The following is a 19963-nucleotide window of genomic DNA, read 5'->3' on the forward strand; positions in this document are numbered from 1 at the left end:
CTAATACCTTAAAAATACAATCCGGTTAAATAAATTGATACTATAATTGATCAACGTTGCACCATCAAGCTTAGGAAATGCAAATCAAATTTAGCTTTTACTATTGTTTTAGCGTACGTCATGACCCTGTTAATAATCATTACAAGGGAAGTGTGTGACTTTGCAGCCAAATTTCATTAACAATTTATGGTAGGGAAAAAAACAGGAAAACGATGTTCAGAAATTTAGGGGGAAGAATCATTTTGGAATCACCTGTCTGTAGAAAGTGAAGAACTCAATTGTTTTCAGGGCTTTCCAACTAGTCCTGTCCACATGATAGCAACTGCACCGCTGAAAGAAGACTTTGATACAGTAGCTGATATTGGAATCGCTAGGAAATCACGAGCCATTTTACAAAGTGCAGGAAATCTCGGAGAACTGACCGCCACCAAGCTAATACATCTGAAAGCTTATCCAGGTTTTCCAAAGGCTCTCCTAAATACCGATTAAGATCAAGTTTTTGTGAATCAACCACATCGCCATCATCTTTCTGCTTATGCCACTCACGGAATCCCCAAAACTTATCATCAGAATCTGGATCATGTGATGCCAGACAACTGGTGTCCTTAGAAGGTGATGCTAGATAACTTCATTCTCTTCGCCATTGAACAAACATATTTGTTTTTGTATCTCTCCGTCTATTTTTTGAACAACTTTTTAAGTGTTTGTGTAGATTTGAAGTTTCCTTCTTGCTATCACCTGTATACTTGTTTTTGCATCCTTTACATATGGCCCATACTGCACCATTTTAAGTGCTTGTGCAGATTTGAAGTTCCCTTCTTACCTTACCCTGGATGCTTCTTTTCTACACCATTTTTTTCTTTAACCTTGTCGAACCATTTCCACACTTCAGATACCTTTCGTCTTTTATTATAAAGCAGATACGGTGAACATATTACCATCAACATTTGGAGCATTCTTTTTACTAACTTTAGAACCTCGTTCCCCGACTAATTCTGCTTCTGAAAACATTCTCAAGCTCTTACAAGTTTCCCGTAGTTTAAGCTTCCGGATTGTAACCAAATCATGCTGCTCTAAAATATCTGTCATGAGGGAGAAAGAACTCTAATATATAGCTAAAACCAGCACCAGTGCTCCTTAGCACTATTGCAACTGCAGCATTCAAATTATACTTTCGAACTTGATGAGTACGAGGATACTCGTTGACATGCTTTTCCTTCACATCAGGCTCAAAGGAAGGAAGATATGTTCGATGGGATTGTCCAGCAGCACCTTGCCCTGTGTTCAGAAATAGTTGCTCACAAGCATTCACAAAGCCTTGCATCTCCTCATCTGAATAACTAGCTGTACGCTCTATTGAAAGTTCACATGTCCTCAAAAAACCTGAATTACATAATCTGCAATGAGATTTTGAAATATCATCAACAGCTCCCCAGGTATAATCACAAGGAATCCATGTCAGAGCAAGTGGAAATCCGTGTGTTAGGCATACAGCTCTGGTAACATTAGCGATTTCTGTTAACTCAGCTCTTTGATCCCTTGAAAAACACTGGGAAAAAAAATTCTATTAGACAAAGCAGAAGACAGCCTAATGTAGCATAAAAAAAACTGTAAGGTACTACTGATAAATACCTCAGGACGAAGTCGAGGTAGTAAATTGATCCGTAAATCGACAGCCTGGAAATAGTTGGGCTTATACAGAGTTTATAACACCTTCAAACAAGACCAATGTCTCTTTGCACATATAATTTAATGGCACATATATTCTGGACTCAAGCTAGTGCAGTTGTAATAAGGAATGCTTCATCAGCTCTAATTTAAAGCTGAAAGATTGTTTCACCTCAGAAACACTACAAATGCAAACACAGAGATCACAGAAAATGAAGCTAATGGGGAGAAATTCACATTTTATGAGATTTCGAAAGTAGAAAAGACAATAACTTTGACTTCAAACTCGATATGTTAAGGAAATCTACTTTCTTTCATCTCTTTCTTATTCTCCTAAATCCTGATAATAAATTGAGTAGTATTTTCAATGTTATCCAAAATATGATTGAAAAAATATATGTAATGAAAACAAACCTGGAGAGCCTGTGAAACTTTTTCCGTCTCTAAATCAAAATCCTGTTTCTCCTCCATGGTCACAAGCTCCAGCACAGCACAGCAATACTTGGGTTGATCAGATTCTAAGACCGGAAAGGCAATAATACCCCCTACTCCACAAGAGATCATGGCATCTGATAGGTGTGAGTATTCATTCGGTCTGTAATAACATACATTTGAAGTCCATTCTGGAAATCCACAATTCCATGCCCGAAAAAAAATGTCTGGACGTGAAAACGACGACTTCCCAAAGAATCTTCTAGCAACGATAACGCTTTTTCCATCTTTTCCCTTAGACTCGACTTTGCAGGAGGCAAAACATCTTCAACGCAAGACAAATGTTCCAAATACATTTGTATTTCGACAGATTTTTTTGGCAACAAGTCTTCTCACTCCTCAGATCTTCTTATCCATGGCTGGAAAGTGAACGATGAGGAGTGGTTAAGGAATAAAGACTTGAAGGAGGTTGACTTTTCTCAAATAAAGACTCCAACATTCGGTTGATGACAAACTCCATCTCAAATAAAGGTCCGATTAATTTTTCTTGTCCAAATAATAATCATATATTCTTTTATGGGCTTTATCTATGGACTCAATTAGCCCAACACTAACTGGAACTTACAAGTAGACTCATTGTTACCGTTACCCTGTAAAAAAGAGAGAGAGGATTCTTTCTATCAGTCCATAAGATATTACAGAGGCATGCATTTCCCTACAAAATATTATTTTCAGGATTCAGCCTTAGTTATTAGATTGAGTTCAAAACACTCCCCCATTACATTGTTTTGTCAATTTCCCTCCCCCCTATATCTTACTCTACCATAGTGCATTGTTGTTGAGCCCAATTGCAGTTGTTTCATGCTCACCTTTCAGTCTTATACGGGTAGATTTTGGGATGTGGCCCAGAATAATTCGTGAAAAAAATACATTTAATAACAACTACACTCATTAAATAAAATTATTTCACACTAATATTGACTATTTTAATAATTATAATTATTACTAATAACTTTTTTTTTTTTGAAGCCGGAATTCGATGACCTCTATCTTTTTTTCTCAAATTAGAGATAAAAAAAATAACAAAAATAAATTTTCATATTTAAATTAAATTAAAAAGATATTTAAGAACTGAATAGACAGGGGCGGAACAAGAACAAAATATCAGGGGGGGCCAAATTAAAAACCTTTAATTACTTTTATTAAAATCATAAATATTTACAAGGGAGAGGCTGGAAAAAACATTTCCTTGCAGGGGCCCTAGCCCCTGCCAGCCTCCCCCTACCTCCACCACTGTGAATAGATATAATATATTAAGATTGAAGATGAAACTGAACTTTTTTTAAGAATTTTTAAATGAACTCCCATCATAGTTTATTATTAATTGTTAACGAACCATGAATTTGTAGATTCTGGTTGCCAGTACCAGACTATGAGTTTCGAATGAATCGTTTAGATGTCACGTACAACTAAATATTTTTCAGGATGTATAGCGGTTTAAAATCCCTCAAAACTACCGTGTCGTTTCAGCCTTGGAGACGTCTATCTCTTGCATTTTTTTTGTCTTTTGTTAGCCCTAATTAATTTCTAGAAGTTTACTCTAAGTAAAAGACAGGCAAGACATAAGATAATCCAGCCTCTACGTAGGCTTAGCCCATAAAATTCTCCGATCGAAAGACGCAAGTCCATAAGAAGTTTGAATGGCCCATATTATGTTATATTGATCAATAGTTATATATAACACCGTGATTACACTGAATTTCAACACCTTCCACCATGCAAATATGGAAGCCTTGTGACGAAGAACAAATACAAACACTGACAGAAAAAAATAGATGCCATGTAAAGCTCGTGTCTAGTAGCAGAGATTGCAGATTGCAATAAAAAGCAACGAAATGGCATAGATTATCCAAGTAACCCACTTGACACCAGGGGGGAATGGGATTGAAATGGTGATGAAAAACACGGTGGCTGCCATGAAAACTGCAACTTTACCCAGCACTTTGGATGTCCTCGGAAACTTGGTGGGGTTGATAAAATGTGAAACAAAGAGACAAGAAAAGATAATTGCAACAAGAATAGAGAGTAAATGCAAGGAATCGAGTTTGGAATCAGTAATTTGGTGAAAATGAAGGGCTATTTGAGGTCCTGATGTGAAGCAGATGCTTATAAGCGTCTTCTGCCATTCCATTTCCTGCTTAGCATGGAACATATTGACCAGCTCTTCTTCTTCGTTCATGGTGGGAGGTGGTAGCTGCTGTGATTCTAGTTGTCCTGCTCTATGGCAGAGTCGGGACACAGATTCTGGAACTGAAAGAATAAAACCCTTGATAACTCGAGCACCATTCTCCATGGTTTTCCTGTGATGTATGCTATAAAGCTTGAGAAGACTAGGAAATAATTTATAAGAAACGAAAAAAACTGTTGAAAAAGTATGCTTGTGATGCTGATATTGCCAGCTTATTTATACCAGCAGAAAAGAAAGAGGTGGAGTTTGTTGATAATCGGATTCGGACCTCAAGAGTCAACAACCGAATGTTGGAGTTTGGAAAAGTCAATCGGACCTGTAATTTTTTAATCTAAAAGTGATGAGCTATTTTATATTAGAGTAGAAGTTGATGAAGAAACCTTAATAATCAAGCCATTAATGTTTTTTACTACTCTCTTGGATATTACTTGATTTACAATTTCATCCCATTGAAATTAATTATCATTGATTTATTTCATATTTAACAAATAATTTTTTCTTAATCAAGTCCTTCCATCTAAAATTATCACAATTGTTTAGACGAAAAATGTGAAGTTCGAGAGGCTTTTCTAGTCTCTAGCATAAAATATGTTTTCAACTTAAGATTTAATGTAATTGAAGTTGTATTTTATTTCAACTACAGTTTTGAAAGTATTTATTTGATCAATACAAACCATAATTTTGCATGAATTTCATTAAAAAGTCTTTTAAAACTTTAATTGCATAAAAGCTATAATTTATAATTTAGCTCATATTTTGGTTTCAAAAGGTTGGCAGGAATGTTCTTTGGATTAATGCTGGCGGGGTTAAATTTCTGGGTTTTTGTTGAGCCTTGCACTTCGAGTCCTATGTATCAGCTGAGACTGTCCCATATACTTAATGAAACTATAGTTTATTTATTAATTTGGAAAACTCAAGCACTAATTTCTACACCTAATATGTTTTAAAGCAATGCTAGAGATAATATTTCTTACCATTAATTCACCGAGGTGAGTCCAATGGTAAAAATACATATGGGTTCAATCTAACTTTCGTTGCGAAAATTGCAGCTTATGGCCGAATAGCACGTTTCAAGCTGGGCCTTAATCCTATTCTTTTTGTTCACACCCCTCAATTTCTGTATTTGGGACCCCTCTCCTTTTTTTTCCAAATTAAATATAAACAAATAAAATCTAGGCTGTGCTTAGGATTTAACAAAGCAAGAACATGAATAAATAAATGGGAATTCTGTCCCTGTTTTGAAGTTTCCGACGTAGTGTCTTGCAAGGCCACTCTTGTCATGAGGCCCGATTAAATATTATAATGATGTCCGATTCTCCATTGCGGGAGGAGAAAAGGTTCCAGCTTCGGGCCTTCCATTGATTTTTATAATGAGAGGTCCGATTCTCTAATGATAATTTAATATCACTCGATGCCCATCCAATCATATAATTATTGGATTAAGAACTAAATATTAGATGTTATAAAAGATTCATAATAAGAACTTATAGTGTATCTAAAACACCCATCAAGGTAATTTTATCATCTAATATGTTAGAACTGGCTTAAATTTATTACTATTTAGTTCAACTTATTTCCTATGATCATTGAAGAATTGTTTTTATTTATATTTTTATTTTAAAAAAACAAGTAATAGTTGTTAAGAAATATATTTATCTTGTTTTATTTATTAAGGTTAAAATAGTATTTTAGTTTAGCATATATATAATTTTTGTATATTTAATTTAAACTAATAACTTCATAATATTGTGTATTAATGAAAATCCTAACCTCATTCTCTTTTATATTTGTATATATATAAGAAAAATTCAAAAGTTTTCAAGCAATTACATACTTGTCTTTGCAAGCTTGTTTAGCAAAGGACTTCAATGTCAATTTCAGCACCATCCATCGTCAAGATTTTCTCCCCTTGAATTGCAGCAACCATGTCGCAACTCCGGCGGCCAACTACATCTCAGCTACAATCAAAATCATCATGTTCTCCGAATATTGACCTGGAATCGCAATCATCGCGTACACAGCCACAACCTTTTTCTTCTAATACTGCCTCTGAATAAGAATCACCACAAATTAAGACAGCCTCCACCTTCTCCACAATGACCACCAAAAATGCTGCAAGTGTCCTATCGCACCATTAATCAGCCACAACTAAACAATATGATCTGCCTGGAGCAGGAATTGGAAATGGAATTACTGAAGGTATTCTTGAATTTATGCTTCATGGGAGCACTTCAGAGTACAATTCAGTGCAAAGTTGTTACCAAATCTGAATTTCGTCATTCCATCAATTTGATATCCTTGGCTATTGTCCCCAAGAGGCGTGGCGTGATGGCAAAGAGCTTGAGATCTGCACAGCAGGTTTTGAGTTCGAGTCAGGACGTGTATTTTTTGTAAGAGCCTAGGACAATCAGGATTTTACTCGCTCACCTGGACCCACAAAGTGTGCTTTCCACACTACAAGATTTCACAGTTTTACCGACGGCCGTATTCCGTCGGTGTGTGATTGAGAGTTCGTCTATAACTTACTTACAGACTAAATTACCGACGGAATACGCCCGTCGGATTACCTTTTGTCGGTGATTCCACATTCCGTCGCTATATTGGTCGGGAAAAAAAAAACACGTACCGACGGTTTTACAAACAGAAAGTGTGTGCCAAAAACAAATTTCCCGCTTGGAATATACCGACGGAAAAAACTCCATCGGTGAAATTATAATTACCGACGGAACCACTCCATCGGTAAATTGGTCGGTGTGTGTTTGACATACCAACCGAATATATCTGTCTGTAAATTCGTCGGTATGTTTGGCAGCTACTGTCACATGTCGACGGACTAAATACGTCGGTAACTCTGTCGGTGAGTGTATGGAATACCGATCGAATTTATCCGTCGAAATAGTCGTCGGTGATTTAAAATGCCGACGGAGTTATTCAGTAGGTAAATACCTATGTAATTGTTTTTTTTTAAATTTGTTTTTTTAAAATTATTTAAAATACATAATATAAAATGATATAAATTAACCATACAAACCAATTATGTTATATCGTTCATGACCATTTGACGAAGCTCTTCATAGGCCGCTCTTTGTTGTTCAGACTCTGCTCTGTGTTGTTTGGACGCCACTCTTTGCTGTTCTTTGAGTTGTGTGTACGCCTCTGATAGGTGGTCACACTTTTGCTGCAAGGCCACGAACTCCTTAGATTGGGAGCTCGATACTGATTGGGAGCTCCTGACGGTTGAAGCAGTACCGACCGACCGCAAGTTGGCAGCCGTAGTGTTGGAGAGCCCGTAAACCTGATTTTTATCGGGTCCACCTAACGATCCAGCCTCCATCCACAAATCTGGATCGAATTCCGGATGGGTAGAAGGATCGTCCCCGTATCTCTCCCTCAACCGATTATTATAGGTCTCCTGAAAAAAAAAAGTAATCATCATATTCAATTCAATAAACATAATAATAACTTACAAAATAAAATGGTTGAACAAACATACCACAAACTGTTGAGCACGGTTGTCAACGAACTGTTGCGTCCCCTTTTGGCGGTCTTGACTCCGCACGTGCGTCTCCACAAACAGCTCCATAGAGCTCGGCTCACATCCAAGAGACGTAGCCTATAATGAAAAAAATTTATTAACAACAAATTAATTGAACGATATATTTCATTTAAATTAATCTTACCATCCATTTCGCATGTGCAGCAAACGGAACAGAGCCGCCGGTGTGTGTTGTGACCGAGCCATGAATTGGCCGATTCCGGTTGCCAGCACCGGACTGTGAGCATCGTGTGAACCGCTCAGACGTCATGTTCTGAAGATAGTGTGGTCATATATCTTCCGGGATGTATATCGGTTTGAAATCCCTCCAAACCGCAACATCGGTCTAGCATTGGAACCCCTTATCCCTCGCAGTTTTTTTTTGTTTTTTTTTTTGTATCGTACCAAAAAATCACACAACTTAATTCGCACAAGCAAAAATTACATTTCGAAACATATATTTTTATGTAAAAAAAAAAGTTGTATTGTTTTCGATGTTATCTAATTGCCACATGATTTTCCCACACCCTCCTCACAACAGTGTTATGTTCTTCGTCCCAGTAGAATCGATGCTGTGTAAAAAAAATTAATTTTTTAAAATGTTGATAATTTATTTACAATTATATGTAGAATTTATTAGAAATAAGCTTAAAATTATATATTAACACGAACCTCAAATCTGCGAAACCATGCATTGATTTGAGGCATCCATTCAGGATGCTTGGATATCTGACTCTATTCGGTGACTACATCAGTGAATCCGTCGGTAATTATAAAGGGTAAATAGACACGTCACCGTACGGACCTGCTTTTCAAATTCCTCGGTGATTCCGTCGGCATTTTTGACGGTGCACCGGTCAGGTCACCGGTACGGATCCGGCATTTCAAATCCGTCGGTGATTCCGTCGGTATTGTTGATGGTGAACAGGTCTGAACACACGTACGGGTCCCTGGTTTTTAATCTGTCGGTGATTCTGTCGGAAAAATCACCTGCCAAAACCTCTGCGCCAGCTACCCGCCTTTTTTCATTAATTCTGAACTTTCCGTCCGTAATTCATTTCCGTCGGTAATTACCGACCGAATTACGGACGGAAATATGCCGTTGGTGATTTCAACCGCAAAATGCCGACATAAATATTTTGTAGGTGATTCCGTTGCTATTTAGCGAATTTCTGGTAGTGCCAGGAATAGAGTTTCCTTGAATCCAAAAACAAAAAAGATATCCTTGGCTATTCTAATTATTTTCGCTACTCTCTTCATTTCACACTTTATTATTGGCAAAAGGCTTCCTACTGCATCCAAAATGTTGGAGAAGGTTGTGTTCTTCCTTGCAGCCACAACATTTTTCTTTGCTATATACATTACATCCCCTTGAGTGTCAAGAGTGCTATATAGGTTGTCTCTGTCATCTCCTTGATCGCTATTACCATCTACAATTGCCTTTAGACGCTTGTATTTGGTTTTGAAAAACAATCCCACGTTGAGATTTGTTGTACTCAGAGTTTGTTACATTATATGTTCTTCAAAAATGTCATAACTTCCATATTCAAAAGTTGTATTGTTATCAATATAACACAAACATATGTAAATTAGCTATGTATTACTATAATTATGAAGTAATAAAAAACTAAAACCCATCTCATCTTAAATTATTAAATGAAATCCAATAATTGAGGAAAAATGCATAAATATGTAATTTAAAATAAGAGGAAAAAGTTGTATTGTTTTCTTTATTTTAGAAACTTTCTGTTTTTAAAGATTTTCATGTACTCACCCTCTTGTATTCCTTAACTATTTTCAAAGTGCATCAAGTGGGTTTTATAGCCGGTTTAAGGTGAATAGGGACATTGAACAAAACTATAAAAGATATTTTTTAAAATATTTTATTATTTTTTTTTTCATATGATCTTGAGCAATTTTCATTTTGTATTTTGAGTTTTTTTGTTAAGTGAATATAATTTTGATTTTATAAAGTATAATTAATATCGAATATTTAAAAAAGTAATGATTATACAATCAAGTATTTGAATATCAACATTCTTGTTTTAAGTAATTAAATTAATAGAATTAAGTGCGGAAAAAATAGTGGTATAATATAAATTAAAATAATAATAATGATATGATATAAATCATATCTTAAAAAAATAATTTTGAAAAAAATAATGGTACATCTTTAATAGTTAGGCTCTTTGTTTTTGTTGAAAAATACAGAAATAGTCATTTCATTATTCTAATCCACTATGCAAATAAATCTAAATCTACAATATTTCTTGCTGTAGTAAATCTTCTGCCCTTTTAGTTTCTTTTAATATTTAATACATTTGAAGTTTTTTTTAAAAAAAAAATGATTTATGCTGTGAAAATCAAGGTTGCAGTAGCTTTCTTCATTACTTTTTTCTTAAAAAGGAAAAAAAATATAATTTTCTTATAAATCATTTCCTAGTCTTCTCCATACAGCACAGGAAAACCATGGAGAATGGTGCTCGAGTTATCAAGGGTTTTATTCTTTCAATTCCAGAATCTGTGTCCCGACTCTGGCATGGAGCAGGACAATTAGAATCACAGCAGCTACCACATCCCACCATGAACCAAGAAGAAGATCTGGTCGACAATTCCCATGATGAGCAGGTAAAGGAATGGCAAAAGGTGCTTATAAGCACCTGCTTCGCATCAGGACTTGAAATAGCCCTTCATTTTCACCAAATTACTGATTCCAAACTCGATTCCTTGCATTTAGTCTGTATCCTTGTTGCAATTCCCTTTTCTTGTCTCTTTGTTTCACATTTCATCAACCCCACCAAGTTTCCGAGGACATCCAAAGTGTTGGGTAAAGTTGCAGTTTTCCTGGAAGCCACCGTGTTTTTCATCACCATTTCAATTCCATTCCCCCCTGGTGTCAAGTGGGTTACTTGGATAATCTATGTCATTTCGTTGCTTTTTATTGCAATCTGCAATTTCTGCTACTAGACACGAGCTTTACATGGCATAATATGGGCCATTCAAACTTCTTATGGGCTTGTATCTTTCGATCGGAGAATTCGATGGGCTTAGCCTAGGTACGGCTGTCCTTTGTCTTAGATTGAGCCTTTGAGGTTATCAATTCCAGTCTGGAGTTGATGTGATTAAGAGGTCAGTTCTTAAGTTTTATAGATTAATTTAATTTGAAAAAAATAAAAAATATATTTAAAATTTTTATATTTTATATGAAAAATTCCATGTAAATATAAGTTATACATATTTTAAATAATTAAATTTAAAAGAATATTTTAAAAAAAAAAATTATTCCACATTGAAAAAACATAATTTTTCTTGAGAACATAAAATATATATACGAAAAGTATTTAAATTTCAGATTAAAAAAATAACATTTTTCTTAGAAATATAGAATATACATATTAAAGAATTTCAAATCTCATATTAAAAAAACCATCATTTTTTTCCTGTAAACATATAGTAGACATACAAAAAAGCTTCAAATCCTACATTAAAAAAAATAACTTTTTTATTGGGAACATAGAATATATATACTAAAGGGTTTCAAATCCAATAGTAAAAAAAGTAAAATATTTTTCTAATATTTATATAGTGAACTTTAAAAAGTGTTAATAATCAACTAAAAAAATATGAAAAAAGAAAGGTATAGAAGAAAAACCACATTTGAAAAAAAAAATGGGTCTTGTCTGGATTCGCTCGGGTCATGAATTGATCGAGTTTTATTGGTTTGCTGCACTGGATAGTCTTTTAACAAATCTAGACCGATCTAGTTACTAGATCGACTCGTGAGATCTGGCTGGATTTAATAATTATGTTGAAACTTTAGTATTTTTTTAAATTTTTGTTCTGACAAGTCTTTCCAAACTATGGTTAGTTTTTTTTTTTTTTTTGCAGTAATGTAACTCCGTCGAGAGGTAACATATTAGTGGTTAACACAACCACTCATGGAGATTAAACTTAAAATATTGATTATAGGCCTAAATAATAACTTTTTTTTTCTTTTCAACAATTTTGTATTCTTTAAGGTTTAGGCACTATTCTTAACCTTTCTTATTAGATTGATGACTTTATGTCTATGGATGTGTTTTTATTTAGTTCTTTACATTATTATTTTTTTTTCAATTTGGATCAGGGAAAAAAAATATCAATACTAATAGATGGGTTATTGCGCTTGGCCAAGAGCTCAAATAGATAGTGTCCCACCTTTCGATGATTCTCTTAGGAATTCATTGTTTTCACTTAAAAGCCTAATAAAAGGAAAGAAAGGGTATAAATTGTTTGTCCTGGAGAGAGAACAAAATGTTGTTCATAATAAGTTTCTCCCTTTGACATCCTCTTGTTCCAGCTAATGCAATATATTTGGATTGGAGTCCAGCCTTTAAGTACTCACTCTTGGTATGTTTTAGAACCATAATATGCTGTATTTTGAACAGGAAAATGTTAGATTTATCTGCATTTTGGCAATAACTTTGTGGTCTTGCATATTCTGCAACGTTTAAGGATGACAACCGACAACCAAAATTGTTGCCTATACTATGTTTTTTTTAAATAAATCGATATATTGAAATGGCTAACCAGAAAGTAGCCAAAAACAAGATACATGATGTTGCGTATACTATGTTGTCCTCAATGCAATGGATTGACAAAGGTAATGTTGAGCAACTGATTTGAATTTACGTAGTACTTGGATCATCCTTGAGATTTTCAGATTACATAGACAGGTCCTTAGCAGTTTGCATTTATATAATATTTACATGGTATATATGAAATGATAAAACAACTCAGTTTTTAGTTCAGCCAGAAATCTCCACAACCCACAGGAATGTGCAACCAGATGACTGTTTCCCATATTCCCATTTTATGTCTGTACCAATTATACAAATTTCCCATGTACAATAATCGCCATTCACATCTGATTTGATGAGCATTGAGTTCCTTTCTCATGCAACCCACATTCTCTGGTAAGCTTCCTTGAAGTTGAATTCCTATATGTTGTCTGAATACTTTCTTTCCTATCAATGATTTACGTCTTTCATATTCTCATTTCTTGCCAAAAATTCTCAATGATTTCCAAACCTCTGCTCATAATATGCCTTAGCCTTAGAAGCCAAATCATTCCTGCATGAGTTGACATCACTCGCTAGCAATCCTAGTACCACTTCCAACCTTTCGTTTTCCCTGTTGAACTGCATGTTGGCTAGGTAATTAGAAAGACTGTCATACCTTTATCTTCAGTAAAGGCACATTAATGTTAAAATCTTACCACAAAATCAGGATTTGGCACTTCTTCTGGTGCTAGCATAAACTTGATAACATACACACCACAGTCATGTCTGCACAGAAAGAAATCATGTCATCTGATGTGGCTTATAGTATTTTAAAGTTACTCAACATGTAACCTAACTACTCAATATATTGTGGATCATAAATATATATGTACCCATTTTGTTGCTGTGGGACATTCGATGGTCTTTCCACTCTGAAATCTGTGAAGGACCAAACTTTTTGGTAATTCTGATCTATATCATCTTTGAAAAGGGCGTCCAGGCTAACCAACTGGTTTGTGAAAATGTTTTGGCATGAAAAAGTTCATAACGCCCATTAGTACAGTGGTTAACTAAGGTAGCTCATAAAGTATGCAACCATTTACCAAGTTATGCAGTCGCCTGTCAACCCAATCACTCTGCCGTGATGCAGCTAATGAATCCCATATCTCAACAACTTGCCTTTTCAATTGTAGTACAAATAGAAAGAAGTGTCTTCTTTCGTTGTCAAACACAGGAACAAACGCCTGCAAATATAGTTTTCACAGCATAACTAAGCATGGGATGCATTAATTAGACTAAAGAAAACCAAACTTCACCTTTTCACAACACAAAAGATCTGACATGTAGTTTTCCTTGATCCTGTGCTTTTTCGCAAAAGAAATACACTTGGATGGATCATCTGCATTCGCCTGTACAACACATCAGTATAAGGAAATTGTGTTTTTTCATGTAGTGGACTTGTAAAATTGAACAGAATAAGATGTCAATTGTACAAATTTGATCTTGGAACCTACTGCAAAAACAATTGGCAGATACCTATTTACAGAATCTTCCATCTTCCTCTTAACTAAAGTCATGGCATCAAATATCATAGAAAGGACGTTATCATCAAGCCAGGTCTCTGGTCTCAGAGAGTATAGTCTCGCTAGCAGAAACAGGCACAAAATATGTCAACTAGTGAGCTTAAATGCATTCAGCTAAGCAAACTATAACTTGGGGGAAAAGAATCTCACCTCTCACTCAGTGAGGAAGCAAAGACATATTGGATTAACTTTAAGTCCTCTGGACTGGTAGGTTTGCTCACTGTAAACGGACCAGCCAAATATTTGGACATTTGCTTCCCAGGTGAGTCAAATCTCACATCTGTGGAGACCAGAGAAGAACCAGGCTTCCCTTCCTTGCTACTGCAAATATGAAAGACAAAAACAAATTGAGAAAAATGATAATCCCATAAAATGTGAACATTCAATTACGGGCGATGACAACTATAGTTACAACAGAACAATCTCATTCACATGTTGTAATCTCATAGGACATGTGCATTAACCTTCAAAGACAATCTGGTTAAACAAATCGATACTGTAATTAAAATTACAAGGTTGCAACAGTAAGCTTAAGAAATGCAAATCAAATCTTAGCATAGTTGATCTTGTTAATAATCATCACAAGGGAAGTGAGGGATTTTTTCTTTCTGCACTTTGCAGACCAAATTTCATGAATCAAATAATAGTATAAAAAAACAGGAAAATGATTTTCAGAAACTTAGGAAACAAATCATTTTGAAATTACTTGTCTTTATACACCGACCTATTATACAATATACTGAAAGGGATCAATGTCCCAATTACTGTTTACGTAGATACAAAAACACTATGGATTAGAGCAATGTAATGATAGAGTTGCCCTTGCCATAGAGAGTTGCAAGGACAACAGGGGGTGGGCTAGTCTTTTTTTGTGGGATGCATATGTCATTGAAGGGATGGTTGAGGAGAAAATGAGAAAATGATCAGTTCTAATTATTTGTGTTATAAATATTAATACAAAATATTCATATAAAAAAATATTATAATTTGTTTTTGAAAAATTATTATTTTTATTATAACTCAAAGTATTCATATCAAAAATATTATTATTTGTGTTATAAATATGATTTTTTATATATAATTCAAAGTATTCATATAAAAAATATTATTATTTGTGTTATAAATATTATTGGATTTCTTGATATAATTATTTTGTGTTATAAATATCATTATTTTTATTATAATTAACAATATTATAATTAAAAATATTATTATTTGTATTATAAATATTTTTAGTATAATTAATATTATAAATAAAAAAATTAAAAAACATTATTATTATTATTATTATTATTAAATTTAAAAAATAGTATCATTACTATTGAAGAAAAACCATTATTTTTTTAAAAGATTAAAAAATATAAGAATTTGAACAGACAAGTTAAATATTATTGTTAGGTCTCATGTTGCAGCCAAATTTGATGTTCTTGAGTTTAACATTACAATAAATCCTAACATTCTTAAATTTAAAATTTTTTTTATAAAAATAAAAGATTGATTCTGCGGTGTAGCACCCACCACATAACTAATAATAAACTAAACAAAGAACTTACTTGTTTTCGGGGCTTTCCAACCAGTCCTGTCCACATATAAAAGCCTCTAAGATCTCTGGCCCCAAACCATTGAATGATGGATTTACCTTTGTAGCTTCACCGCTGATAGCAGACTTTGATAGAATAGCTGATATTGGAATCGCTAAGAAATCACGAGCCATTTTACCAAGTGTAGAAAATCTCGGAGCATTGACTCGCCACCAAGCTAATACATCTGACACCTTATCCCGGTTTTCCACAGGCTCTCCTAAATACCGATCAAGATCAGATTTTGGCGGATCAACCTTAAGCCACTCGCAGAATCCCAAGAACTTACCATCAGAATCCAGATCATATGATGGCAAACAACTGATGTCGCTGGCAGGTGATGCTATATAACCAGTGTCATTCGCATAATTGTTGTACATACATGTAAGTTTGCTACGAAATTCCAGCAAGTATTTGCTCGCATCACTGCCATACATCAGCAGAAACCCATACTGCACAAATTTAAGTTTACAGCGCGGGTCGAGTACTAATAGGATTCCAAATGCAAAACTCCATTCACTCCAATACCTTTCAAGATTCTCCTTCATTCTCTTCGCCATCGAACAAACATATGCATGCTCACTCTTTTCCCACGAAAGCAAGTTCTTATATATATAGCAAACATGGAGGAAGCATGCATCTATGCTTGATGAAGAACTGCCTAAAGATTTGTGGATCACTTTTAAACACCCACATACAATCATCGCCATCTTCCACTCCTCTGCAGATGGATTCACCTTAAAATCAAAATCAACTTGCTCGAGTTGAGTAAAAGCTTCTCTTAGTTCCAATGCACTCCTGAGCATGACAAATGTGGTCTCCCATCTGGTAGGATCATCATGAGAGGCTGCTTTCCTATCTTGCAATTTCACATGGTTAGTTGCTTTCTGAAACTTATCTTGGTTAATTGGTGTTGCATTCACATATTCAATACAGCCCCTGATCTTGTTAAGCACATCTTTTATCTCATAAAACCCATCTCGAGCAAGAAGTTCAAGAGTTTGTGCGTAGCAAGAAAAACATAGTAAGTCCCCATTCATATGTGGGAATTGACTGAGAAGCTTACTTCTGAATTCTCTAGTCATTTGACTGTTTGGTGGAGCAATTTCTGCAAACATGAACTGCACTTTCTTAATGATGTTCCACTCCACAAGCACATTTTTCACAGCTTCATTCATATAATCATGTTCTATACTCCTGAAAGCCAAAATCTTCTTATTCATCCTCCACCCATCATCAATAAAATGCATGGTCAAGCAGCAGGACATCTTGTTATCACCGTGTGACTGCAAATCAATTGCTAAACTGAATAGAGATGAGAGATTATCAAGATATTTCATTAGTTTCTCTCTCTCTTGTCTGTAAATAGAAAGAGCATCAGCCTGAACAATGTCTTGTGAACAGAGTTGAAACTTTGGCTGCAGATTGCAGACAAAAGTTTTGAAGAACTCATTTTGAACCATATCCAATGGAAATCCGAGCTTCATAATCATTCTAACAAAGTTAAGGCGACTCCTTTCTTGATCAAACACGAAATTCCCTCCCAAATCAAAAGGCAATGTATGTTGTTTTGCATCTCTCTGTCCCTTTTTTGAACAACTTTTGAAGTGTTTGTGTAGATTTGAAGTTCCCTTCGTGCTTTCCCCCGGATACTTCTTTTGACATCCCTTACATATGGCCCATACTACACCATTTTCTTTGTCTTTAACCTTGTCGAAATGTTTCCACACTTCAGATACCTTTCGTCGTTTATTATCAGCACATTCGATGAACATATTACCATCAGGATCTGGTGCAGGTTCAATTTTATCATTGTTTTTACTAACTTTCGAGCCTCGTTTCCTGATGGATGGTTTTTTTGAAAACATTGTCAAGCTCTTACAATTTTGCTTTATTGTAAGCTTCAGTTTCTCAACCAAGTCTTGCTGCTCTGAACTCTCTTTCACGAGGATAGGGAGAAAGAACTCTAATATATAGATATGATCATCACCAGTGCTCCTTAGCAGGATTGCAACCGCAGCATTCAAATTATACTTCCGTGCGTGATGAGCAAGACGATAGTCGCTTACATGCTTTTCCTTCACATCAGGCTCAAAGGAAGGAAGACATGTTTCCCAGGCTTTTCCAGCAGCACCTTCCCCTGTGTACAGATATAGTTGCTCACAAGCATACACAAAGCCTTGCATCTCCTCATCTGCATAACAAGCTGTACACTCTATTGCAAGTTCACATAACCAAGAAGAACGTAAATCACCTAATTTTAAAATATCAGCATCTCCCAAGGGAATCCATGTCAGAGCAAGTGGCAATCTGTGTGTTTGGCATACAGCTCTGGTAACATCAGCGATTTCAGTTAAGGCAGCTCTTTGAACCTCATTATAAACCTGGGAAAAAAATTATATTAGACAAAGCAAAAGACAACCTAATTTTGCCTAGAAAAAACTGTAAGGTACTACTGATACATACCTGAGGACCAGGTGGAAGTACTAAGATCTGTAAATCGGCAGCCTGCAAACAGTTGTTATAAAGAGTTTAAAACACCATCAAATAAGACAAAAGATGTCTCTTTGCACATATAATTTAATGGCAAAAATAATTTGGATTGAAGTTGTAATAAGGAATGCCTCGTGAGCTACAATTAAAAGCTTAAAGACTGTTTCACTTCAGAAACACTAGCAAATGCGAACGCTTAAAGATATGCTAAGGAAAACTACTCTCTTTCATCTATTTCTTATTCTCTTAATTCCTGATTATAATTGTTGGGGCTGTTAGAGTTATTGGTGAAATTGTCCCTACTAGTCTTCTAACTGTTTTCTTTCACTATTTACCGTATAAAAAGTGGGTTGTTTTGTTTCAATCTATCTTTTTGTAAGTCTTATATTTCAGATAATTTGAGTGAATTGCTTTGTGGTAGTCTTCTAACAACAAAATCTGATTGAATATATATATATATATATATATATATATATATATATATATAATGAAAACAAACCTGGAGAGCCTCGAAAACTTTTTCCGTCTCTAAATCAAAATCCTGTTTCTCCTCCATGGTCACAAGCTCCAGCACAGCACAGCAACAGACGGCTTCATCAGATTCACTGACCGGAAAGGCAATAATACCCCTTACTCCACAAGAGATGGCATCTGATAGGTGTGAGTATTCACTCGGTCTGTAATAACATACATTTGAAGTCCATTCTGAAAATCCATTTTGCCATGCCCGATTCACAATGTCTGGACGTGAAAACCCTCGCCGACCATCCAGTTGACGATATTCAAGTAGCGTAGAATTTGGGACGCACAGGTGAGGGTAAGGGAGATTTTCCAGGTCGATTCCACGCTTATCTTCAGCCCAAAATTGAGCCAAAAAACAACCAGAACTTCCTAAAGAATCTTTAAGCAACGATAACACTTTTTCCATCTTTGCAAGTAGTCTTAACTTTGCAGGAGGCAAATCATCAACGACGCAAGACAACTGTTCCACATCCATTTGTATTTCGACAATGTTTTTAGCCACAAGTCTTCTCACTCCTCAGATCTTATAACATGGTGGCTGGAAAGTGGAACGATGAGGATTAGGTAAAGGCTTGAAGGAGGTTGACTTGTTCACTTTTGGCACTGTGTCTTAAAAATAACTTATTTTCTGCCCCTTTAAATTCTCTGATATTTTACCTCTATTCTGATAGTTTAATTCTTTTCAATTTCATCCTTGTGTTTTTCTAGACTAAAAAAAAAGCTTACTTATACCCAGATTTAGCCCATCAAATTCTCCGAGCAAAAGACGCAAACCCATAAAAAGTTTGAATCTCAAGTGCATTTGGATTGCCTGCCTAAATTTTAAAGTTCAATCACCATCTTGTTATGTAATCATTGAAAAAAGGATAAATTTGAAAGAAGTTCAATCTTGATTTGACTTCTAATTTTGATAATAATTAACAAGGAAGCTTCTTCTGCACATTTTACTCTGTGTGTTTTTAGATTCGTTGATTTTTTATTTAAAAGTATATTAAAAGAATTATTTTTTATAATTTACTTGTTAACTAATAAGCTAAAGGGTGTGGGTGACTCATTGTTCACCCACACCCATTTTACTAATATGTTTTAAAGCAATGCTAGAGATAATATTTCTTACCATTAATTTGCCGAGGTGAGTTCAATGGTAGAAATACATATGGCTTCCCTCTTTTCTTTTTTTCTTTTTCCAAATTAAATATAAATGGGAATTCTAGGATTTAACAGAGCAAGAACATGAATAAATAAATGGAAATTCTGTCCCTGTTTTGAAGTTTCCCACGTAGTTTCTTGCAAGATGAGAGGTCCGGTTTTATAATGTTAATTTAATATTATTGATCACATTACTAGATGCCCACCAAATC

The 19963-nt window shown here is 35.0% G+C and overlaps 1 protein-coding gene and 1 pseudogene across 10 annotated transcripts in view; both read right to left on the reverse strand.

Moving 5' to 3' along the window:
* The window catches only part of LOC118027842 (uncharacterized), a 165043-nt gene that overhangs the window by 116435 nt on the left and 28645 nt on the right, over positions 1-19963 (reverse strand). For 2 of the 10 annotated variants that reach the window (XM_073405588.1, XM_035031375.2), the window contains exons 1-3: positions 18580-19171; positions 18054-18095; positions 15561-17971 (exon numbers count right to left, since the gene is read on the reverse strand). In XM_073405588.1, the coding sequence (XP_073261689.1) occupies positions 15561-17971; positions 18054-18095; positions 18580-19077 (2951 nt within the window). In that variant the 5' untranslated portion in view covers positions 19078-19171. Of the gene's footprint in view, positions 1-13140; positions 13211-13317; positions 13434-13527; positions 13669-13740; positions 13834-13938; positions 14070-14157; positions 14329-15560; positions 17972-18053; positions 18096-18579; positions 19172-19963 lie in introns of those variants that run through there. The other 8 variants (XR_012168285.1, XR_012168283.1, XR_012168284.1 and 5 more) reach the window with 8 other exon arrangements.
* LOC118027847 (protein NLP9-like) lies at positions 258-4453 on the reverse strand (annotated as a pseudogene).

The sequence above is a fragment of the Populus alba genome, chromosome 17 (genome assembly GCF_005239225.2).
Source record: "Populus alba chromosome 17, ASM523922v2, whole genome shotgun sequence".
In the NCBI taxonomy this organism is placed as follows: Eukaryota; Viridiplantae; Streptophyta; class Magnoliopsida; order Malpighiales; family Salicaceae; genus Populus; species Populus alba.